Below are 25,267 nucleotides of genomic sequence, written 5' to 3' on the forward strand. Positions count from 1 at the left end.
TGATATCAATCATTTAAAAAATAAGCACACACACCAATATACAATAAATACACACTTTATTTAACTTTAAATGTACAATCAAATTCACTGAGCTATCTCTATAATCCAATTATTTAGATCAATGAAACTCTAAGAATAAGAAAAGACTAGCCCGTGTTTGATGGAAATGCTTTTTTTCAAGAGGGATGCCTGCTTGTCCTACAGTAACCATTAGCACATACAAAACATTCCCAAATAACCTTTTAGCAATTACAAAAAAAGGTAGTCAATCATATGGCAAACTACTGTATCTTCTTCTTTTCTCCTTTACCAGCCCGTAGCATCCAGTGCATCATATTACTGCTGTGTCTGTAAAAAGTAAATAAAATAACTTGTATTAATAATAATTCGAACAGTGCACTAAATTCAAATATTTTTCCTGACAAATTTCAGTGGACATGTATCTTTGTGTATTTGCAACAAACAATGCTTCATTTCTCAGTTGCAGGCTTTTGTGCTTTTAATAAAAAAATAAAACATTGTAGGCAACTTTGAAAATTAAACCACTTACCGTACCTAGGATTTCTTATGTTTTTATTCTAGTCATTCTTTAAAAAGCCCAATTAGAGTTTACGAATAACTGGGGAAGAATGGGTTAATGACCTTGAGATCAAAAACCATTGGGAAGTAAATATTTCCACACAAAACATTGCTGTATTTTTTGCACAACTTGGGGTACGAAAACTCGCTTCAAAATGCTATATTTTATAAAAATTTCGACCAAAGTTGGATTCACTCTAAAATGAAGGTATGAATCTAGGCGGTAGGCCTCTTGGTGTTATAGTACTAAAACCGTCTTCATTACAAGCAATGTCAAACTACCGGAATTCAAGCTTATCATGCCAATCACCAATGTTTTATCAATGCTAAATCTTGGGATATCAAGGATACACAGTTTCTAACATAAACCATACAGGGGTTTCAATAACTTTTAGAGTAGCAGGCTGTGCTTGGGAAATAGGCAGCTCGAGCCAGGCGCATACACAGGGGGGTGCCCCCTTGGCAAAAAGTGGGTCATTTCTTAATAAGAAATCTTCAAATGCTATGATTTCTATGACTGCGCACCCCCCTCAGCCAATCCTGGGTACGCACCTGGGAGCCTTGAAGCATAGAATAATGGCTTGAGGTCCCCAGATAGGGTATCTCACCAGTCAGTAATATCAGTAATAAAAATTGATAAAAAAATGGAAATGGTGCAATTCCTGCATAGGATTAAAGGTAAAAACAGAATAGTCATTATTGTGTTCCATATCTTTTTTTCCAATGAAAATGTTGATGCAATTTAGTTAAAAATAGAAACAGCTTGATTCACACACTGCTACTTTGTACAGAGTAAAGATTACAACAACTCATGTGTGTCCATTAATGAAAAAAACCTAATAATTGTCCTTATTTCTTCGTTGAAAACACTATGTTTGATAAAACAACAGCTGACAGTTTGGGCTCAAAACTACCCATGATCCTCATCCATATACATCCAAGATGGTGGCAAACAACGATGCTACGAATTTTGAGCGATATAAAAAAGGAATATGCTCCCAAGTAACATTTAATTGGCTAATGGAAAACCAATAAAGAACGACAATAAAGGATGTTGACCATGGCATAATGACTTACTTCACGTAGTTGCTCTCGCTCGCCAGTCAATTTACCGTATGTGCAATCAAGTGCGTTCATGTAGAAACCTGACCGCACACTCTGTGCACGAAAGGTTATAAACAAAATTTGAGCCTTCAAATGAAAGCCTTGGATATTTTGTTTTCGGAGAGAAGTGCATATCTAATGGAAATGTATTATGTTAGTCTGTTTAAAGGGGAGGGGTATGCATTTTAATCGGATGTTTACAGATTAATGTGCCTTTCAGTGGTAAGGCATGTATTAATTGTAGTTGCTCTCGCTCGCCAGTCAATTTACCGTATGTGCAATCAAGTGCGTTTATGTAGAAACCTGACCTAAAACGCACACTCCGTGAACGAAACATAAACCAAATTTGAGCCTTCAAATGAAAGCCTTGGATATTTTGTTGTCGGAGAGAAGAAGTGTATATCTAATCGAAATGTATTATTATAGTATGTCTAAAGGGGAGGGGTATGCATTTTAAATCGGATGTTTACAGATTAATGTGCCTTGCAGTGGTAAGGCATGTATTAATTGTGCGTTGAAAATATATGTCAGATTGTTTTTCATCGCAACGAATTTGAAGTTTTTAACAAGGTCTTGGTTGTAGATGAATCATTATGTATTTATATACGAAAGTGCCACTAGCAAAGCTGATGAGGCAATAAGAAATTCTCGGTATGACCTAATTAAAACTTGTTTGTTCTTATTGACACTATTGAGGCGTAAAATGATTTTTTAAATAAATTTCACATCATCAGCATTAAAACCGAACTTAAAAAACAGAATTTGTCGGAGCCTTCTCCGAGCAATCATATAAAAACTTAGGATATGTGGAGGGCGGCCTTACATGTAAATCAACTACTAATAAACGAATAAGTTTATGGCTTTGAGATCCTGATCGTGTATTTTTGGCGAACACTCATTCACGGTAGAAAAAATCCCAGGTGTTTTTTTAAAACCAATCTTATAAAACAATATTTCTAATATTTTACAATATTTTTAAAATTTATATTAGTTTATCATTAAGCTTTAGTTCCATGAAAGAGTAGCGTGTTTGTTTAGTAACGTGAGTTGGCGTGTAGCAATATCGCTTGTTGCACTCGGCCCACGCAAAGAATTTGGATGCGACGATATGCTAGGTAAGTAAAGCATATCAAGAACATATACCCACATGAAACCGGACTTAAAAAACATAATTTTCGGAGAAGGGAGGCAATCATAAAATTATGCTGCTGTGAGGTATGTGTGCTCACGCACTCCCCCATCCTTTTCTATCCCGCTATGAGAGAAAAGAAACGATGTGCATAGCGATTCGACTTTTTCGTTTTTCCTTGCTGCAAACCCCTCTGAATAAATAATGGTACAATTTTCCATTTTACCTCCTCAATACATTCCATTTAATATAAATTCCAGGTGTGTCTAAAGAAGCGGGGTTTTTCACGCTTCGGCTGATAAAAATAAAACCACTGAGACATGAAGGATTTTAATTGGAATTTGACATATAGCGTGGCTTGTTCGTTCGACATGCTTTATTCGAGCTCGCAGGTAGACTAGTCAACATCAGCGTGTATACGACTTTGACGACGAGAAGACGAATTAGCACCTCTCCCGTCATGAGGGTGTTTCTGGTAAGACTGCACTGTGTTAACCTATTCAATCGATCTTTTTTATGCTCGTTGTACATTTATATTATTATCAAATCATACTTTTATCGCTACGACTATTCGTGGGTGTGTCAGGCATGCCATGAAAAGTTCAAAACTTTTCGTGTTCTCTTTAAAATCCTTAGATTAAAATCCAATCATTTTGCTTAAATATGGACTATTTTGCCCCCCTTACTGCGCACTGAAGAAGGGGCAGTATCGTGAACACGGAATAGTTTTGAGATTTGTGTTGGTTCAACTTTTTAACAAGTAGTCATCGAGCGCTCGCAGCAATAATCAGCTTCTTGTTGAGCATTTCTAGATTGGATTGGAAAATAAGTAGCTCCAATCTCGTTTTCCTTTTTCGTGACTCAACTGTTTTTCGTTGATGTCTAATTTTCATGTTTGAGCAGTTTTTCGTTGATGTGTAATTTTCGTGATTCGATCTTTTTTTTTTCTTTTATATGTCATTTTTGTGTTTCGATAGTTTAGCGTTTGACCATTCAAGTCTCACCTAATCTACATTTGGTCGCTCCCAAATAACTATAAATTTAAAAGCAGAGCAAACTGCATTTGCACAAGTTAGCTATTATATGGCTATTTTCTTAGGTCTTTGACTTGAGTCTGCGTTTGAATATCGAATGGAATGTAAAACTCACCAGCCAAATCAGCCACTTAACATTTAAGCCATGAGTATGGACGCAAGGAATAAATTTCTGATCGGGGGCGGGGCAGGAATTTTAACGCAACCAATTAGATCTGCGCTACTGGTTTTGCGTGCTTAATAGTCTGCTTAGTAGCCGCTCCTAGTGTCACGCAAGCCTAGCGTGACACAAGGAGCGGCTGCTAAGACTAGTAGTGCTATATATACACATATTGCGTCAAAATATCTCGAATGTAGTACAACTTAAAAAAATCAATTTTATATAGGACTTATTTGAGATTATCATTGCACAATGCTTTCGACATTGATAAGAAATCAGTGCTCTACTGCATCTCTCTTTATCTTCCATTTTTTTTTACAAAAATAAATACCTGTTTATTCACTATAATTGCTACATCTACTTTTACGTATTTCTGCTGATATGTGGTCTGATTATTATCTAGGTCTATTTTCTTTAATTTCTCCGTTTGCTTTTTTTTCTAGCTACTTGTGCTGGTGGTGCTTCTGGTTGCGAGCGTTAAGACAGAAGGTAATCTATCCATTTTATCAGATAAAAACATGTTTATTCCACTCTCCCCAAGATTTGTGCAACATTTTTCGAACATTAGCGATGTTAGAATCACACTTCAGAGCACACACAGAAAGACAGAAAGAGCCGACATGCTAGTTTGAAGATTATACGCTTCTTTACGGGAGCGAGACAGAGAGAACCGACAGTAGGCCTAGATACATAATTCCGGATTTTTTTTAGGATTTTTAGGGTCAAACGGGAATTTTAGAAAATTTCAGGATTTTAAGAAAATTATTTAGGGTTTTAGGAATTTTAGGTGAAATTACTACCAAATACTGCCGATTTTCGGTAGAATTGTGATTCTTTCAACTTAACCGATCATCAATAACCCTGTCAATAACCTTGCTTGGCTATTTAGTTACTGTCATACAAAAAGTACCGGTCAGCGGCTTTGGCCATTTGTATTCCCAGTATGCCTTGTTGGCTTGTTTGCTTCACTGTGTAAAACATGTGTAAATCGTGAAAAGTTATTTCTTTCGATGTGAATAAGCTAAATTTCGCATTTATAAATACACAATAAATAAAAAACACAACATAAAAATATTTCTTATAATTAAGGGAGGAATGGCATATCTATAGAAGAAGAAAAAAATAGAAAATTCGAGATTTTTAGGGAAGAAATCGGGATTTTTAGACATTTTTGGGAGAAACTCCGGAAATAATTTTAGACCATTTTTCGGGAGTTATGTATCTAGGCCGGTCAGTACCGGTACCGGTCAGCGGCTTTGGCCATTTGTATTCCCAGTATGCCTTGTTGGCTTGTTTGCTTCACTGTGTAAAACATGTGTAAATCGTTAAAAGTTATTTCTTTCGATGTGAATAAGCTAAATTTCGCATTTATAAATACACAATAAATAAAAAACACAACATAAAAATATTTCTTATAATTAAGGGAGGAATGGCATATCTATAGAAGAAGAAAAAAATAGAAAATTCGAGATTTTTAGGGAAGAAATCGGGATTTTTAGACATTTTTGGGAGAAACTCCGGAAATAATTTTAGACCATTTTTCGGGAGTTATGTATCTAGGCCTAACCGACAGGCTAGTTTGAAGACTATACGCTTCTTCACAGGAGCGAGACAGAGAGAGCCGACAGGCTACTTTGAAGAGTACACTCTTTTTTTTATAAGAGCGTATGATTTTCAGTTGACGCTGGGCCGAACATTTTAGGGCTCATGTTCTTAACGATGTTCTTAAATTTTAGGGAAAGTTCATTTATTATCCCGCGGGGGGGGGGGGGGGGGGGGCGTCGAAAGTGTTTGGATTTTAAAAGGGGGGTCGCTGATTCCTTTGGGTGTTGTCTCTACTATATAATTTGACGAAGTGTCAAATCAGACTTTCGTGGTTTAATTTGTCTCAGTTTGTGGGCAGTTATTTGGCATGCACAATCCAGAAGTCAAGGATACGTATTAAGCCACATTTTATCTATGCAATGCAAACCTGTATACACCCTAAATGCATCTTTTTATGGTTTCCGCTACCGTGCTTATGTTCAATATTTAAAATATAAACAAAATGTTTTAATGCTATAAGCGCTCATTCTGCGTCATCAAAATCCTCGCTCATATCTGATTCGCTGCCTTCCTCGCTCTCTTTCTTTTCTCTTTTCTCGTGCTGCGCTTTTCTTGCAAGGAGAAGATAGACAAGCCTTTTTGCTTCTTTTACGTCATCTATAGCATCAAACATTATCAGGTTGCAACCTGGAGTTAGTCACATCTTTGAGAAATTTAGTGCCTTTTTTTTTTTAGTCACTTTTTCTGAATTAATGTTTTCATCCAATTCCTTCCCCTACTTTTTGTCCAGCTTGCAGCCAATCTCTTGCTCGCGTACCTTAGACATTGCCGTTCCTTCCATTGCTCCTTCTCTCTACGGTTTTCGGAAGGGGGGGCACCGAAAATATAAGGGAAGCGTTGGGGAGGGGGGGAGGGCATGAAAAAAAATGTGTTACTCCTGGAGGGGGGTCAATTGATTTTATCCCTTACTTTTATCAAAATGCTCACCCCCTCCCCCCCCCCTTGGGATAATAAATGAACTTTCCCTTAGTGTATACAAGAACCATACGAAGAAAACGTTGTCGTTTTGAGGGACTGGTACCGAGGAATCTTTTTTTAGAGGAAGTTTTTTTTCAGATACTTTCTCCATTGACCAAGGATGGTAACAGTCACCGATTTTCTCTTCTGATTACGATTCAATTTACGAAGCACCTGCTGTACGGCAACATTAAAAATGACAAGAATCATGATGCAGTTTTTCCAAATAAGGAATATGTTATTTTCCTTATATGGAAGTGACCGCGTTTGTCAAAAACGACAATTTTTGGCTAATTTTCCTGATATGACAATACCCAATGAATCATTAGAAAGGGAATAACACTAATGATTAATAGCAATGTTGTTATTATGAGCACAATTTTATTCTGTATTTTAGAACGCATAAGGCCTAAAGATGAAATTGTTTTCTGCTATCTGAGCCTCGGCATGTTCTTAAGCATGTTAAAAAAAAATTGGTGAAATCTCATCCTGGACGATCTCATAAAAAGGTTCTGATAAAAAAAAAAGGTGTATACGCTTCGTAACAGGAGTGGGACAAAAAATTGCTATCCAAAAAATTCCCAAGAAAGCCCTGAATAATATCATTTCTAATATATAATCTTGTTTTCACCCAAATCCAAAAATACCTAGTGCCTGATTTTTACCCCTGAAAAATACGACAAGCATCCCTATAGATCAACAATGGGTCCCCTCCCCCCCCTTACGGGACCAAATCTAATTTTAATTTTTTGCTTTCACATGGGTTACCATGCATAGTAGGTAGTATGTTGCGCGCACACCCTGCACATCCCCGGTGTACGCGCCTGGATACAAATAGTAAAAACATTTATGTTAGTAATAAATTGATGAGTTAAACGACATTTTTGGTCAAATTATATGCCAGGAGGAATAAATCGATAAACGAGTAAAACCTCACAAAGCGTACTGCGAGTTAAAATTAAACAAATCTATATGTGCTTCGAAAAAGGAAGATCCATTGAGGATGTTGCAAAATAAATTAAGTTATCTAATTGAATGCAGTCAAATACGTCTAATATGCAGGAAACTACAAATATACATATCGTTTTTATAGAATGCCGCAATTACAAAGTTTTGAACAGCAAGGACCGCGCTCAAGGCGAACCAAGTGGTAACGTACTCAAGTGCGACCAGCGTGACATTCCCTCCAAGGGCTGGTACCGATTCTCGGGTGCCGCAGGCGACCGTATGCCCACTCATGTTGTACCCAAGAATCATTGCGGCACCCACGCACCAGGCTGGTTGAACGGAGCTAATCCAAGTGTGGCTGAGGGAATCGTCTCTCGTAAAGTCTGCTTCCACTGGACTTCAGGTGACTGTCAATGGAGCCAGATGATACGCGTGAGAAATTGCGGACGATTCTACGTTTATGAGCTCGACAAGACACCGGCCTGCCATTTAAGGTTCTGTGGTAACGCTGGCGCTGCTCCTACTAGACCTCCCACCACACCACCAGTGGTCAACGGTAAGTGAGTCGCAGGTTTTATCTTCGAGGATTTGTATTGATCAGGGCGTTAACTTTCACTAAGCCAGTTAAGCCCGGCTTAACAGATATCTCGAAGATATTTTTTATTAACACATCAAATAGAGAACTCAGATCAAGCCCATATAACAAATCCATTAGGAGGCTTTCCAGTAAGGTGACATTTACCAAGATCGTATTTATCTCCCATTTTAAACATGGAAAACACTTCACGCATCGTTAATTTCTACCCCTTTCGTCGGATTTCATTACGATATGCTTGGCAAGCTCAAAACTCGGTTTAATCGCGAAATCAGTAAAAGCAGTCCCAACCTACCGACATGTTTTCTGATATGTGCTACGGCTGTGAATCTTAGTATGAGACTACCTCTCACAAAGAAATGTGTTGATAATCGACAGTTAAAATTAACAAATTTCTTGTAGTTTTCCGTGGTATGTACTCTTATACACCACGATATTCGTCACCTCATGATCAAAATGTTGTGGACTCACGAGGCGCGTAGCTATGTGAGCCTCGGCATGTTCTTAGCATGTTCAAAAAACTTGGTAAAATCTCAGGCTGGACGTTCTCATAAACAGGTTCTGAAAAAAAAAAGTGTATACGCTTCGTAACGGGAGTGGGACAGAAACTTTTTATCCAAAAAAATTCCCAAGAAAGCCTTAAATAATATCATTTCTAATATCTAATATTGTTTTCACTCAAATAAAAATACCTGGTGCCCGATTTTTACCCCTGAAAAATACGACAAGCATCCCTATAGATCTACAATGGGACCCCTTCCCCCCTTACGGGACCAAATCTAATTTTAATTTTTTGCTTTCACATGGGTTACCATGCATAGTAGGTAGTATGTTGCGCGCACACCCTGCACATCCCCGGTGTACGCGCCTGGATACAAATAGTAAAAGCATTTATGTTAGTAATAAATTGATGTGTTAAACGACATTTTTGGTCAAACTATATGCCAGGAGGAATAAATTGACAAACAAGTTAAACCTCACAAAGGGTACTGCGAGTTAAAATTTAAAAAAATCTATATGTGCTTCGAAAAAGGAAGATCCATTGAGGATGGTGCAAAATAAATTAAGTTATCTAATTGAATGCAGTCAAATACGTCTAATATGCAGGAAACTACAAATATACATATCGTTTTTATAGAATGCCGCAATTACAAAGTTTTGAACAGCAAGGACCGCGCTCAAGGCGAACCACGTGGTAACGTACTCAAGTGCGACCAGCGTGACATTCCCTCCAAGGGCTGGTACCGATTCTCGGGTGCCGCAGGCGACCGTATGCCCACTCATGTTGTACCCAAGAATCATTGCGGCACCCACGCACCAGGCTGGTTGAGAGGATCTAATCCAAGTGTGGCTGAGGGAATCGTCTCCCGTAAAGTCTGCTTCCACTGGAATTCAAATGCATGTCAATGGAACCAGATGATACGCGTGAGAAATTGCGGACGATTCTATGTTTATGAGCTCGACAAGACACCGGCCTGCAATCTAAGGTTCTGTGGTAACGCTGGCGCTGCTCCTACTAGACCTCCCACCACACCACCAGTGGTCAACGGTAAGTGAGTCGCAGGTTTTATCTTCGAGGATTTGTATTGATCAGGGCGTTAACTTTCACTAAGCCAGTTCAGCCCGGCTTAACAGATATCTCGAAGATATTTTTTATTAACACATCAAATAGAGAACTCAGATCAAGCCCATATAACAAATCCATTTGGAGGCTTTCCAGTAAGGTGACATTCACCAAGATCGTATTTATCTCCCATTTTGAACATGGAAAACACTTCACGCATCGTTAATTTCTACCCCTTTCGTCGGATTTCATTACGATATGCTTGGCAAGCTCAAAACTCGGTTTAATCGCGAAATCAGTAAAAGCAGTCCCAACCTACCGACATGTTTTCTGATATGTGCTACGGCTGTGAATCTTAGTATGAGACTACCTCTCACAAAGAAATGTGTTGATAATCGACAGTTAAAATTAACAAATTTCCCGTAGTTTTCCGTGGTATGTACTCTTATACACCACGATATTCGTCACCTCATGATCAAAATGTTGTGGACTCACGAGGCGCGTAGCTTTGTGAGCCTCGGCATGTTCTTAGCATGTTCAAAAAACTTGGTAAAATCTCAGGCTGGACGTTCTCATAAACAGGTTCTGAAAAAAAAAAGTGTATACGCTTCGTAACGGGAGTGGGACATAATATCATTTCTAATATATAATCTTGTTTTCACTCAAATAAAAATACCTGGTGCCCGATTTTTACCCGTGAAAAATACGACAAGCATCCCTATAGATCAACAATGGGACCCCTTCCCCCCTTACGGGACCAAATCTAATTTTAATTTTTTGCTTTCACATGGGTTACCATGCATAGTAGGTAGTATGTTGCGCGCACACCCTGCACATCCCCGGTGTACGCGCCTGGATACAAATAGTAAAAACATTTATGTTAGTAATAATTTGATGTGTTAAACGACATTTTTGGTCAAATTATATGCCAGGAGGAATAAATCGATAAACAAGTAAAACCTCACAAAACGTACTGCGAATGAAAATCGAAAAAATCTATATGTGCTTCGAAAAAGGAAGATCCATTGAGGATGCTGCAAAATAAATTAAGTTATCTAATTGAATGCAGTCAAATACATCTAATATGCAGGAAACTACAAATATACATATCGTTTTTATAGAATGCCGCAATTACAAAGTTTTTAACGGCAAGGACCGCGCTCAAGGCGAACCACTTGCGCCTGGATACAAATAGTAAAAACATTTATGTTAGTAATAAATTGATGAGTTAAACGACATTTTTGGTCAAATTATATGCCAGGAGGAATAAATCGATAAACGAGTAAAACCTCACAAAGCGTACTGCGAGTTAAAATTAAACAAATCCATATGTGCTTCGAAAAAGGAAGATCCATTGAGGATGTTGCTAAATAAATTAAGTTATCTAATTGAATGCAGTCAAATACGTCTAATATGCAGGAAACTACAAATATACATATCGTTTTTATAGAATGCCGCAATTACAAAGTTTTGAACAGCAAGGACCGCGCTCAAGGCGAACCACGTGGTAACGTACTCAAGTGCGACCAGCGTGACATTCCCTCCAAGGGCTGGTACCGATTCTCGGGTGCCGCAGGCGACCGTATGCCCACTCATGTTGTACCCAAGAATCATTGCGGCACCCACGCACCAGGCTGGTTGAGAGGATCTAATCCAAGTGTGGCTGAGGGAATCGTCTCCCGTAAAGTCTGCTTCCACTGGAATTCAAATGCATGTCAATGGAACCAGATGATACGCGTGAGAAATTGCGGACGATTCTACGTTTATGAGCTCGACAAGACACCGGCCTGCAATCTAAGGTTCTGTGGTAACGCTGGCGCTGCTCCTACTAGACCTCCCACCACACCACCAGTGGTCAACGGTAAGTGAGTCGCAGGTTTTATCTTCGAGGATTTGTATTGATCAGGGCGTTAACTTTCACTAAGCCAGTTCAGCCCGGCTTAACAGATATCTCGAAGATATTTTTTATTAACACATCAAATAGAGAACTCAGATCAAGCCCATATAACAAATCCATTTGGAGGCTTTCCAGTAAGGTGACATTCACCAAGATCGTATTTATCTCCCATTTTGAACATGGAAAACACTTCACGCATCGTTAATTTCTACCCCTTTCGTCGGATTTCATTACGATATGCTTGGCAAGCTCAAAACTCGGTTTAATCGCGAAATCAGTAAAAGCAGTCCCAACCTACCGACATGTTTTCTGATATGTGCTACGACTGTGAATCTTAGTATGAGACTACCTCTCACAAAGAAATGTGTTGATAATCGACAGTTAAAATTAACAAATTTCTTGTAGTTTTCCGTGGTATGTACTCTTATACACCACGATATTCGTCACCTCATGATCAAAATGTTGTGGACTCACGAGGCGCGTAGCTTTGTGAGCCTCGGCATGTTCTTAGCATGTTCAAAAAACTTGGTAAAATCTCAGGCTGGACGTTCTCATAAACAGGTTCTGAAAAAAAAAAGTGTATACGCTTCGTAACGGGAGTGGGACATAATATCATTTCTAATATATAATCTTGTTTTCACTCAAATAAAAATACCTGGTGCCCGATTTTTACCCGTGAAAAATACGGCAAGCATCCCTATAGATCAACAATGGGACCCCTTCCCCCCTTACGGGACCAAATCTAATTTTAATTTTTTGCTTTTACAAGGGTTACCATGCATAGTAGGTAGTATGTTGCGCGCACACCCTGCACATCCCCGGTGTACGCGCCTGGATACAAATAGTAAAAACATTTATGTTAGTAATAAATTGAAGTGTTAAACGACATTTTTGGTCAAATTATATGCCAGGAGAAATAAATCGATAAGTAAGTAAAACCTCACAAAACGTACTGCGAGTGAAAATTGAAAAAATCTATATGTGCTTCGAAAAAGGAAGATCCATTGAGGATGTTGCAAAATAAATTAAGTTATCTAATTGAATGCAGTCAAATACGTCTAATATGCAGGAAACTACAAATATACATATCGTTTTTATAGAATGCCGCAATTACAAAGTTTTTAATGGAAGGACCGCGCTCAAGGCGAACCACGTGCGCCTGGATACAAATAGTAAAAACATTTATGTTAGTAATAAATTGATGAGTTAAACGACATTTTTGGTCAAATTATATGCCAGGAGGAATATATCGATAAACAAGTAAAACCTCACAAAGCGTACTGCGAGTTAAAATTAAACAAATCCATATGTGCTTCGAAAAAGGAAGATCCATTGAGGATGTTGCAAAATAAATTAAGTTATCTAATTGAATGCAGTCAAATACGTCTAATATGCAGGAAACTACAAATATACATATCGTTTTTATAGAATGCCGCAATTACAAAGTTTTGAACAGCAAGGACCGCGCTCAAGGCGAACCAAGTGGTAACGTACTCAAGTGCGACCAGCGTGACATTCCCTCCAAGGGCTGGTACCGATTCTCGGGTGCCGCAGGCGACCGTATGCCCACTCATGTTGTACCCAAGAATCATTGCGGCACCCACGCACCAGGCTGGTTGAGAGGATCTAATCCAAGTGTGGCTGAGGGAATCGTCTCCCGTAAAGTCTGCTTCCACTGGAATTCAAATGCATGTCAATGGAACCAGATGATACGCGTGAGAAATTGCGGACGTTTCTATGTTTATGAGCTCGACAAGACACCGGCCTGCAATCTAAGGTTCTGTGGTAACGCTGGCGCTGCTCCTACTAGACCTCCCACCACACCACCAGTGGTCAACGGTAAGTGAGTCGCAGGTTTTATCTTCGAGGATTTGTATTGATCAGGGCGTTAACTTTCACTAAGCCAGTTCAGCCCGGCTTAACAGATATCTCGAAGATATTTTTTATTAACACATCAAATAGAGAACTCAGATCAAGCCCATATAACAAATCCATTTGGAGGCTTTCCAGTAAGGTGACATTCACCAAGATCGTATTTATCTCCCATTTTGAACATGGAAAACACTTCACGCATCGTTAATTTCTACCCCTTTCGTCGGATTTCATTACGATATGCTTGGCAAGCTCAAAACTCGGTTTAATCGCGAAATCAGTAAAAGCAGTCCCAACCTACCGACATGTTTTCTGATATGTGCTACGGCTGTGAATCTTAGTATGAGACTACCTCTCACAAAGAAATGTGTTGATAATCGAAAGTTAAAATTAACAAATTTCCCGTAGTTTTCCGTGGTATGTACTCTTATACACCACGATATTCGTCACCTCATGATCAAAATGTTGTGGACTCACGAGGCGCGTAGCTATGTGAGCCTCGGCATGTTCTTAGCATGTTCAAAAAATTTGGTAAAATCTCAGGCTGGACGTTCTCATAAACAGGTTCTGAAAAAAAAAAGTGTATACGCTTCGTAACGGGAGTGGGACAGAAAATTTCTATCCAAAAAAATTCCCAAGAAAGCCTTAAATAATATCATTTCTAATATATAATCTTGTTTTCACTCAAATAAAAATACCTGGTGCCCGATTTTTACCCGTGAAAAATACGACAAGCATCCCTATAGATCAACAATGGGACCCCTTCCCCCCTTACGGGACCAAATCTAATTTTAATTTTTTGCTTTCACATGGGTTACCATGCATAGTAGGTAGTATGTTGCGCGCACACCCTGCACATCCCCGGTGTACGCGCCTGGATACAAATAGTAAAAACATTTATGTTAGTAATAAATTGATGTGTTAAACGACATTTTTGGTCAAATTATATGCCAGGAGGAATAAATCGATAAGTAAGTAAAACCTCACAAAACGTACTGCGAGTGAAAATTGTAAAAATCTATATGTGCTTCGAAAAAGGAAGATCCATTGAGGATGTTGCTAAATAAATTAAGTTATCTAATTGAATGCAGTCAAATACGTCTAATATGCAGGAAACTACAAATATACATATCGTTTTTATAGAATGCCGCAATTACAAAGTTTTGAACAGCAAGGACCGCGCTCAAGGCGAACCACGTGGTAACGTACTCAAGTGCGACCAGCGTGACATTCCCTCCAAGGGCTGGTACCGATTCTCGGGTGCCGCAGGCGACCGTATGCCCACTCATGTTGTACCCAAGAATCATTGCGGCACCCACGCACCAGGCTGGTTGAGAGGATCTAATCCAAGTGTGGCTGAGGGAATCGTCTCTCGTAAAGTCTGCTTCCACTGGACTTCAGGTGACTGTCAATGGAACCAGATGATACGCGTGAGAAATTGCGGACGATTCTACGTTTATGAGCTCGACAAGACACCGGTCTGCCATCTAAGGTTCTGTGGTAACGCTGGCGCTGCTCCTACTAGACCTCCCACCACACCACCAGTGGTCAACGGTAAGTGAGTCGCAGGTTTTATCTTCGAGGATTTGTATTGATCAGGGCGTTAACTTTCACTAAGCCAGTTCAGCCCGGCTTAACAGATATCTCGAAGATATTTTTTATTAACACATCAAATAGAGAACTCAGATCAAGCCCATATAACAAATCCATTTGGAGGCTTTCCAGTAAGGTGACATTCACCAAGATCGTATTTATCTCCCATTTTGAACATGGAAAACACTTCACGCATCGTTAATTTCTACCCCTTTCGTCGGATTTCATTACGATATGCTTGGCAAGCTCAAAACTCGGTTTAATCGCGAAATCAGTAAAAGCAGTCCCAACCTACCGACATGTTTTCTGATATGTGCTACGGCTGTGAATCTTAGTATGAGACTACCTCTCACAAAGAAATGTGTTGATAATCGAAAGTTAAAATTAACAAATTTCCCGTAGTTTTCCGTGGTATGTACTCTTATACACCACGATATTCGTCACCTCATGATCAAAATGTTGTGGACTCACGAGGCGCGTAGCTATGTGAGCCTCGGCATGTTCTTAGCATGTTCAAAAAATTTGGTAAAATCTCAGGCTGGACGTTCTCATAAACAGGTTCTGAAAAAAAAAAGTGTATACGCTTCGTAACGGGAGTGGGACAGAAAATTTCTATCCAAAAAAATTCCCAAGAAAGCCTTAAATAATATCATTTCTAATATATAATCTTGTTTTCACTCAAATAAAAATACCTGGTGCCCGATTTTTACCCGTGAAAAATACGACAAGCATCCCTATAGATCAACAATGGGACCCCTTCCCCCCTTACGGGACCAAATCTAATTTTAATTTTTTGCTTTCACATGGGTTACCATGCATAGTAGGTAGTATGTTGCGCGCACACCCTGCACATCCCCGGTGTACGCGCCTGGATACAAATAGTAAAAACATTTATGTTAGTAATAAATTGATGTGTTAAACGACATTTTTGGTCAAATTATATGCCAGGAGGAATAAATCGATAAGTAAGTAAAACCTCACAAAACGTACTGCGAGTGAAAATTGAAAAAATCTATATGTGCTTCGAAAAAGGAAGATCCATTGAGGATGTTGCTAAATAAATTAAGTTATCTAATTGAATGCAGTCAAATACGTCTAATATGCAGGAAACTACAAATATACATATCGTTTTTATAGAATGCCGCAATTACAAAGTTTTGAACAGCAAGGACCGCGCTCAAGGCGAACCACGTGGTAACGTACTCAAGTGCGACCAGCGTGACATTCCCTCCAAGGGCTGGTACCGATTCTCGGGTGCCGCAGGCGACCGTATGCCCACTCATGTTGTACCCAAGAATCATTGCGGCACCCACGCACCAGGCTGGTTGAGAGGATCTAATCCAAGTGTGGCTGAGGGAATCGTCTCCCGTAAAGTCTGCTTCCACTGGAATTCAAATGCATGTCAATGGAACCAGATGATACGCGTGAGAAATTGCGGACGATTCTATGTTTATGAGCTCGACAAGACACCGGCCTGCAATCTAAGGTTCTGTGGTAACGCTGGCGCTGCTCCTACTAGACCTCCCACCACACCACCAGTGGTCAACGGTAAGTGAGTCGCAGGTTTTATCTTCGAGGATTTGTATTGATCAGGGCGTTAACTTTCACTAAGCCAGTTCAGCCCGGCTTAACAGATATCTCGAAGATATTTTTTATTAACACATCAAATAGAGAACTCAGATCAAGCCCATATAACAAATCCATTTGGAGGCTTTCCAGTAAGGTGACATTCACCAAGATCGTATTTATCTCCCATTTTGAACATGGAAAACACTTCACGCATCGTTAATTTCTACCCCTTTCGTCGGATTTCATTACGATATGCTTGGCAAGCTCAAAACTCGGTTTAATCGCGAAATCAGTAAAAGCAGTCCCAACCTACCGACATGTTTTCTGATATGTGCTACGGCTGTGAATCTTAGTATGAGACTACCTCTCACAAAGAAATGTGTTGATAATCGACAGTTAAAATTAACAAATTTCCCGTAGTTTTCCGTGGTATGTACTCTTATACACCACGATATTCGTCACCTCATGATCAAAATGTTGTGGACTCACGAGGCGCGTAGCTTTGTGAGCCTCGGCATGTTCTTAGCATGTTCAAAAAACTTGGTAAAATCTCAGGCTGGACGTTCTCATAAACAGGTTCTGAAAAAAAAAAGTGTATACGCTTCGTAACGGGAGTGGGACATAATATCATTTCTAATATATAATCTTGTTTTCACTCAAATAAAAATACCTGGTGCCCGATTTTTACCCGTGAAAAATACGACAAGCATCCCTATAGATCAACAATGGGACCCCTTCCCCCCTTACGGGACCAAATCTAATTTTAATTTTTTGCTTTCACATGGGTTACCATGCATAGTAGGTAGTATGTTGCGCGCACACCCTGCACATCCCCGGTGTACGCGCCTGGATACAAATAGTAAAAACATTTATGTTAGTAATAATTTGATGTGTTAAACGACATTTTTGGTCAAATTATATGCCAGGAGGAATAAATCGATAAACAAGTAAAACCTCACAAAACGTACTGCGAATGAAAATCGAAAAAATCTATATGTGCTTCGAAAAAGGAAGATCCATTGAGGATGCTGCAAAATAAATTAAGTTATCTAATTGAATGCAGTCAAATACATCTAATATGCAGGAAACTACAAATATACATATCGTTTTTATAGAATGCCGCAATTACAAAGTTTTTAACGGCAAGGACCGCGCTCAAGGCGAACCACTTGCGCCTGGATACAAATAGTAAAAACATTTATGTTAGTAATAAATTGATGAGTTAAACGACATTTTTGGTCAAATTATATGCCAGGAGGAATAAATCGATAAACGAGTAAAACCTCACAAAGCGTACTGCGAGTTAAAATTAAACAAATCCATATGTGCTTCGAAAAAGGAAGATCCATTGAGGATGTTGCTAAATAAATTAAGTTATCTAATTGAATGCAGTCAAATACGTCTAATATGCAGGAAACTACAAATATACATATCGTTTTTATAGAATGCCGCAATTACAAAGTTTTGAACAGCAAGGACCGCGCTCAAGGCGAACCACGTGGTAACGTACTCAAGTGCGACCAGCGTGACATTCCCTCCAAGGGCTGGTACCGATTCTCGGGTGCCGCAGGCGACCGTATGCCCACTCATGTTGTACCCAAGAATCATTGCGGCACCCACGCACCAGGCTGGTTGAGAGGATCTAATCCAAGTGTGGCTGAGGGAATCGTCTCCCGTAAAGTCTGCTTCCACTGGAATTCAAATGCATGTCAATGGAACCAGATGATACGCGTGAGAAATTGCGGACGATTCTATGTTTATGAGCTCGACAAGACACCGGCCTGCAATCTAAGGTTCTGTGGTAACGCTGGCGCTGCTCCTACTAGACCTCCCACCACACCACCAGTGGTCAACGGTAAGTGAGTCGCAGGTTTTATCTTCGAGGATTTGTATTGATCAGGGCGTTAACTTTCACTAAGCCAGTTCAGCCCGGCTTAACAGATATCTCGAAGATATTTTTTATTAACACATCAAATAGAGAACTCAGATCAAGCCCATATAACAAATCCATTTGGAGGCTTTCCAGTAAGGTGACATTCACCAAGATCGTATTTATCTCCCATTTTGAACATGGAAAACACTTCACGCATCGTTAATTTCTACCCCTTTCGTCGGATTTCATTACGATATGCTTGGCAAGCTCAAAACTCGGTTTAATCGCGAAATCAGTAAAAGCAGTCCCAACCTACCGACATGTTTTCTGATATGTGCTACGACTGTGAATCTTAGTATGAGACTACCTCTCACAAAGAAATGTGTTGATAATCGACAGTTAAAATTAACAAATTTCTTGTAGTTTTCCGTGGTATGTACTCTTATACACCACGATATTCGTCACCTCATGATCAAAATGTTGTGGACTCACGAGGCGCGTAGCTTTGTGAGCCTCGGCATGTTCTTAGCATGTTCAAAAAACTTGGTAAAATCTCAGGCTGGACGTTCTCATAAACAGGTTCTGAAAAAAAAAAGTGTATACGCTTCGTAACGGGAGTGGGACATAATATCATTTCTAATATATAATCTTGTTTTCACTCAAATAAAAATACCTGGTGCCCGATTTTTACCCGTGAAAAATACGGCAAGCATCCCTATAGATCAACAATGGGACCCCTTCCCCCCTTACGGGACCAAATCTAATTTTAATTTTTTGCTTTTACAAGGGTTACCATGCATAGTAGGTAGTATGTTGCGCGCACACCCTGCACATCCCCGGTGTACGCGCCTGGATACAAATAGTAAAAACATTTATGTTAGTAATAAATTGAAGTGTTAAACGACATTTTTGGTCAAATTATATGCCAGGAGAAATAAATCGATAAGTAAGTAAAACCTCACAAAACGTACTGCGAGTGAAAATTGAAAAAATCTATATGTGCTTCGAAAAAGGAAGATCCATTGAGGATGTTGCAAAATAAATTAAGTTATCTAATTGAATGCAGTCAAATACGTCTAATATGCAGGAAACTACAAATATACATATCGTTTTTATAGAATGCCGCAATTACAAAGTTTTTAATGGAAGGACCGCGCTCAAGGCGAACCACGTGCGCCTGGATACAAATAGTAAAAACATTTATGTTAGTAATAAATTGATGAGTTAAACGACATTTTTGGTCAAATTATATGCCAGGAGGAATATATCGATAAACAAGTAAAACCTCACAAAGCGTACTGCGAGTTAAAATTAAACAAATCCATATGTGCTTCGAAAAAGGAAGATCCATTGAGGATGTTGCAAAATAAATTAAGTTATCTAATTGAATGCAGTCAAATACGTCTAATATGCAGGAAACTACAAATATACATATCGTTTTTATAGAATGCCGCAATTACAAAGTTTTGAACAGCAAGGACCGCGCTCAAGGCGAACCAAGTGGTAACGTACTCAAGTGCGACCAGCGTGACATTCCCTCCAAGGGCTGGTACCGATTCTCGGGTGCCGCAGGCGACCGTATGCCCACTCATGTTGTACCCAAGAATCATTGCGGCACCCACGCACCAGGCTGGTTGAGAGGATCTAATCCAAGTGTGGCTGAGGGAATCGTCTCCCGTAAAGTCTGCTTCCACTGGAATTCAAATGCATGTCAATGGAACCAGATGATACGCGTGAGAAATTGCGGACGTTTCTATGTTTATGAGCTCGACAAGACACCGGCCTGCAATCTAAGGTTCTGTGGTAACGCTGGCGCTGCTCCTACTAGACCTCCCACCACACCACCAGTGGTCAACGGTAAGTGAGTCGCAGGTTTTATCTTCGAGGATTTGTATTGATCAGGGCGTTAACTTTCACTAAGCCAGTTCAGCCCGGCTTAACAGATATCTCGAAGATATTTTTTATTAACACATCAAATAGAGAACTCAGATCAAGCCCATATAACAAATCCATTTGGAGGCTTTCCAGTAAGGTGACATTCACCAAGATCGTATTTATCTCCCATTTTGAACATGGAAAACACTTCACGCATCGTTAATTTCTACCCCTTTCGTCGGATTTCATTACGATATGCTTGGCAAGCTCAAAACTCGGTTTAATCGCGAAATCAGTAAAAGCAGTCCCAACCTACCGACATGTTTTCTGATATGTGCTACGGCTGTGAATCTTAGTATGAGACTACCTCTCACAAAGAAATGTGTTGATAATCGAAAGTTAAAATTAACAAATTTCCCGTAGTTTTCCGTGGTATGTACTCTTATACACCACGATATTCGTCACCTCATGATCAAAATGTTGTGGACTCACGAGGCGCGTAGCTATGTGAGCCTCGGCATGTTCTTAGCATGTTCAAAAAATTTGGTAAAATCTCAGGCTGGACGTTCTCATAAACAGGTTCTGAAAAAAAAAAGTGTATACGCTTCGTAACGGGAGTGGGACAGAAAATTTCTATCCAAAAAAATTCCCAAGAAAGCCTTAAATAATATCATTTCTAATATATAATCTTGTTTTCACTCAAATAAAAATACCTGGTGCCCGATTTTTACCCGTGAAAAATACGACAAGCATCCCTATAGATCAACAATGGGACCCCTTCCCCCCTTACGGGACCAAATCTAATTTTAATTTTTTGCTTTCACATGGGTTACCATGCATAGTAGGTAGTATGTTGCGCGCACACCCTGCACATCCCCGGTGTACGCGCCTGGATACAAATAGTAAAAACATTTATGTTAGTAATAAATTGATGTGTTAAACGACATTTTTGGTCAAATTATATGCCAGGAGGAATAAATCGATAAGTAAGTAAAACCTCACAAAACGTACTGCGAGTGAAAATTGTAAAAATCTATATGTGCTTCGAAAAAGGAAGATCCATTGAGGATGTTGCTAAATAAATTAAGTTATCTAATTGAATGCAGTCAAATACGTCTAATATGCAGGAAACTACAAATATACATATCGTTTTTATAGAATGCCGCAATTACAAAGTTTTGAACAGCAAGGACCGCGCTCAAGGCGAACCACGTGGTAACGTACTCAAGTGCGACCAGCGTGACATTCCCTCCAAGGGCTGGTACCGATTCTCGGGTGCCGCAGGCGACCGTATGCCCACTCATGTTGTACCCAAGAATCATTGCGGCACCCACGCACCAGGCTGGTTGAGAGGATCTAATCCAAGTGTGGCTGAGGGAATCGTCTCTCGTAAAGTCTGCTTCCACTGGACTTCAGGTGACTGTCAATGGAACCAGATGATACGCGTGAGAAATTGCGGACGATTCTACGTTTATGAGCTCGACAAGACACCGGTCTGCCATCTAAGGTTCTGTGGTAACGCTGGCGCTGCTCCTACTAGACCTCCCACCACACCACCAGTGGTCAACGGTAAGTGAGTCGCAGGTTTTATCTTCGAGGATTTGTATTGATCAGGGCGTTAACTTTCACTAAGCCAGTTCAGCCCGGCTTAACAGATATCTCGAAGATATTTTTTATTAACACATCAAATAGAGAACTCAGATCAAGCCCATATAACAAATCCATTTGGAGGCTTTCCAGTAAGGTGACATTCACCAAGATCGTATTTATCTCCCATTTTGAACATGGAAAACACTTCACGCATCGTTAATTTCTACCCCTTTCGTCGGATTTCATTACGATATGCTTGGCAAGCTCAAAACTCGGTTTAATCGCGAAATCAGTAAAAGCAGTCCCAACCTACCGACATGTTTTCTGATATGTGCTACGGCTGTGAATCTTAGTATGAGACTACCTCTCACAAAGAAATGTGTTGATAATCGAAAGTTAAAATTAACAAATTTCCCGTAGTTTTCCGTGGTATGTACTCTTATACACCACGATATTCGTCACCTCATGATCAAAATGTTGTGGACTCACGAGGCGCGTAGCTATGTGAGCCTCGGCATGTTCTTAGCATGTTCAAAAAATTTGGTAAAATCTCAGGCTGGACGTTCTCATAAACAGGTTCTGAAAAAAAAAAGTGTATACGCTTCGTAACGGGAGTGGGACAGAAAATTTCTATCCAAAAAAATTCCCAAGAAAGCCTTAAATAATATCATTTCTAATATATAATCTTGTTTTCACTCAAATAAAAATACCTGGTGCCCGATTTTTACCCGTGAAAAATACGACAAGCATCCCTATAGATCAACAATGGGACCCCTTCCCCCCTTACGGGACCAAATCTAATTTTAATTTTTTGCTTTCACATGGGTTACCATGCATAGTAGGTAGTATGTTGCGCGCACACCCTGCACATCCCCGGTGTACGCGCCTGGATACAAATAGTAAAAACATTTATGTTAGTAATAAATTGATGTGTTAAACGACATTTTTGGTCAAATTATATGCCAGGAGGAATAAATCGATAAGTAAGTAAAACCTCACAAAACGTACTGCGAGTGAAAATTGAAAAAATCTATATGTGCTTCGAAAAAGGAAGATCCATTGAGGATGTTGCTAAATAAATTAAGTTATCTAATTGAATGCAGTCAAATACGTCTAATATGCAGGAAACTACAAATATACATATCGTTTTTATAGAATGCCGCAATTACAAAGTTTTGAACAGCAAGGACCGCGCTCAAGGCGAACCACGTGGTAACGTACTCAAGTGCGACCAGCGTGACATTCCCTCCAAGGGCTGGTACCGATTCTCGGGTGCCGCAGGCGACCGTATGCCCACTCATGTTGTACCCAAGAATCATTGCGGCACCCACGCACCAGGCTGGTTGAGAGGATCTAATCCAAGTGTGGCTGAGGGAATCGTCTCTCGTAAAGTCTGCTTCCACTGGACTTCAGGTGACTGTCAATGGAACCAGATGATACGCGTGAGAAATTGCGGACGATTCTACGTTTATGAGCTCGACAAGACACCGGTCTGCCATCTAAGGTTCTGTGGTAACGCTGGCGCTGCTCCTACTAGACCTCCGACCACACCACCAGTGGTCAACGGTAAGTGAGTCGCAGGTTTTATCTTCGATGATTTGTATTGATCAGGGCGTTAACTTTCACTAAGCCAGTTAAGCCCGGCTTAACAGATATCTCGAAGATATTTTTTATTAACACATCAAATAGAGAACTCAGATCAAGCCCATATAACAAATCCATTTGGAGGCTTTCTAGTAAGGTGACATTCACCAAGATCGTATTTATCTCCCATTTTAAACATGGAAAACACTTCACGCATCGTTAATTTCTACCCCTTTCGTCGGATTTCATTACGATATGCTTGGCAAGCTCAAAACTCGGTTTAATCGCGAAATCAGTAAAAGCAGTCCCAACCTACCGACATGTTTTCTGATATGTGCTACGGCTGTGAATCTTAGTATGAGACTACCTCTCACAAAGAAATGTGTTGATAATCGAAAGTTAAAATTAACAAATTTCCCGTAGTTTTCCGTGGTATGTACTCTTATACACCACGATATTCGTCACCTCATGATCAAAATGTTGTGGACTCACGAGGCGCGTAGCTATGTGAGCCTCGGCATGTTCTTAGCATGTTAAAAAAACTTGGTAAAATTTCAGGCTGGACGTTCTCATAAACAGGTTCTGAAAAAAAAAAGTGTATACGCTTCGTAACGGGAGTGGGACAGAAAATTTATATCCAAAAGGATTCCAAAGAAAGCCTTAAATAATATCATTTCTAATATATAATCTTGTTTTCACTCAAATAAAAATACCTGGTGCCCGATTTTTACCCCTGAAAAATACAACAAGCATCCCTATAGATCTACAATGGGACCCCTTCCCCCCTTACGGGACCAAATCTAATTTTAATTTTTTGCTTTCACATGGGTTACCATGCATAGTAGGTAGTATGTTGCGCGCACACCCTGCACATCCCCGGTGCACGCGCCTGGATACAAATAGTAAAAGCATTTATATTAGTAATAAATTGATGTGTTAAACGACATTTTTGGTCAAACTATATGCCAGGAGAAATAAATCGATAAGTAAGTAAAACCTCACAAAACGTACTGCGAGTGAAAATTGAAAAAATCTATATGTGCTTGGTAAAAGGAAGATCCATTGAGGATGTTGCAAAATAAATTAAGTTATCTAGTTGAATGCAGTCAAATACGTCTAATATGCAGGAAACTACAAATATACATATCGTTTTTATAGAATGCCGCAATTACAAAGTTTTGAACAGCAAGGACCGCGCTCAAGGCGAACCAAGTGGTAACGTACTCAAGTGCGACAAGAATGACATTCCCTCCAAGGGCTGGTACCGATTCTCGGGTGCCGCAGGCGACCGTATGCCCACTCATGTTGTACCAGTGCATAGATGCGGCACCCACGCACCAGGCTATCTGAACGGATCTAATCCAAGTGTGGCTGAGGGAATCGTCTCTCGTAAAGTTTGCTTCAACTGGAGAAGTATCTGTCAATGGAGCCAGATGATACGCGTGAAAAACTGCGGACGATTCTATGTTTATGAGCTCGACAAGACACCGGTCTGCCATCTAAGGTTCTGTGGTAACGCTGGCGCTGCTCCTACTAGACCTCCGACCACACCACCAGTGGTCAACGGTAAGTGAGTCGCAGGTTTTATCTTCGAGGATTTGTATTGATCAGGGCGTTAACTTTCACTAAGCCAGTTAAGCCCGGCTTAACAGATATCTCGAAGATATTTTTTATTAACACATCAAATAGAGAACTCAGATCAAGCCCATATAACAAATCCATTTGGAGGCTTTCCAGTA

The 25,267-nt window shown here is 39.8% G+C and overlaps 1 protein-coding gene across 7 annotated transcripts in view; it reads left to right on the forward strand.

Moving 5' to 3' along the window:
• The first annotated feature begins 2,804 nt into the window (after positions 1 to 2,804).
• The window catches only part of LOC5514282, a 59,378-nt gene continuing 36,915 nt past the window's right edge, over positions 2,805 to 25,267 (forward strand). For 4 of the 7 annotated variants that reach the window (XM_048725108.1, XM_048725111.1, XM_048725109.1 and 1 more), the window contains exons 1-13: positions 3,149 to 3,287; positions 4,450 to 4,495; positions 7,662 to 8,072; positions 9,250 to 9,660; positions 11,126 to 11,536; positions 13,001 to 13,411; positions 14,588 to 14,998; positions 16,175 to 16,585; positions 18,051 to 18,461; positions 19,926 to 20,336; positions 21,513 to 21,923; positions 23,100 to 23,510; positions 24,687 to 25,094. In XM_048725108.1, the coding sequence (XP_048581065.1) occupies positions 3,273 to 3,287; positions 4,450 to 4,495; positions 7,662 to 8,072; positions 9,250 to 9,660; positions 11,126 to 11,536; positions 13,001 to 13,411; positions 14,588 to 14,998; positions 16,175 to 16,585; positions 18,051 to 18,461; positions 19,926 to 20,336; positions 21,513 to 21,923; positions 23,100 to 23,510; positions 24,687 to 25,094 (4,579 nt within the window). In that variant the 5' untranslated portion in view covers positions 3,149 to 3,272. Of the gene's footprint in view, positions 2,899 to 3,148; positions 3,288 to 4,449; positions 4,496 to 7,661; positions 8,073 to 9,249; positions 9,661 to 11,125; positions 11,537 to 13,000; positions 13,412 to 14,587; positions 14,999 to 16,174; positions 16,586 to 18,050; positions 18,462 to 19,925; positions 20,337 to 21,512; positions 21,924 to 23,099; positions 23,511 to 24,686; positions 25,095 to 25,267 lie in introns of those variants that run through there. The other 3 variants (XM_048725106.1, XM_048725107.1, XM_048725110.1) reach the window with 3 other exon arrangements.

Source organism: Nematostella vectensis, chromosome 3 (assembly GCF_932526225.1).
Source record: "Nematostella vectensis chromosome 3, jaNemVect1.1, whole genome shotgun sequence".
Classification (NCBI taxonomy): domain Eukaryota; kingdom Metazoa; phylum Cnidaria; class Anthozoa; order Actiniaria; family Edwardsiidae; genus Nematostella; species Nematostella vectensis.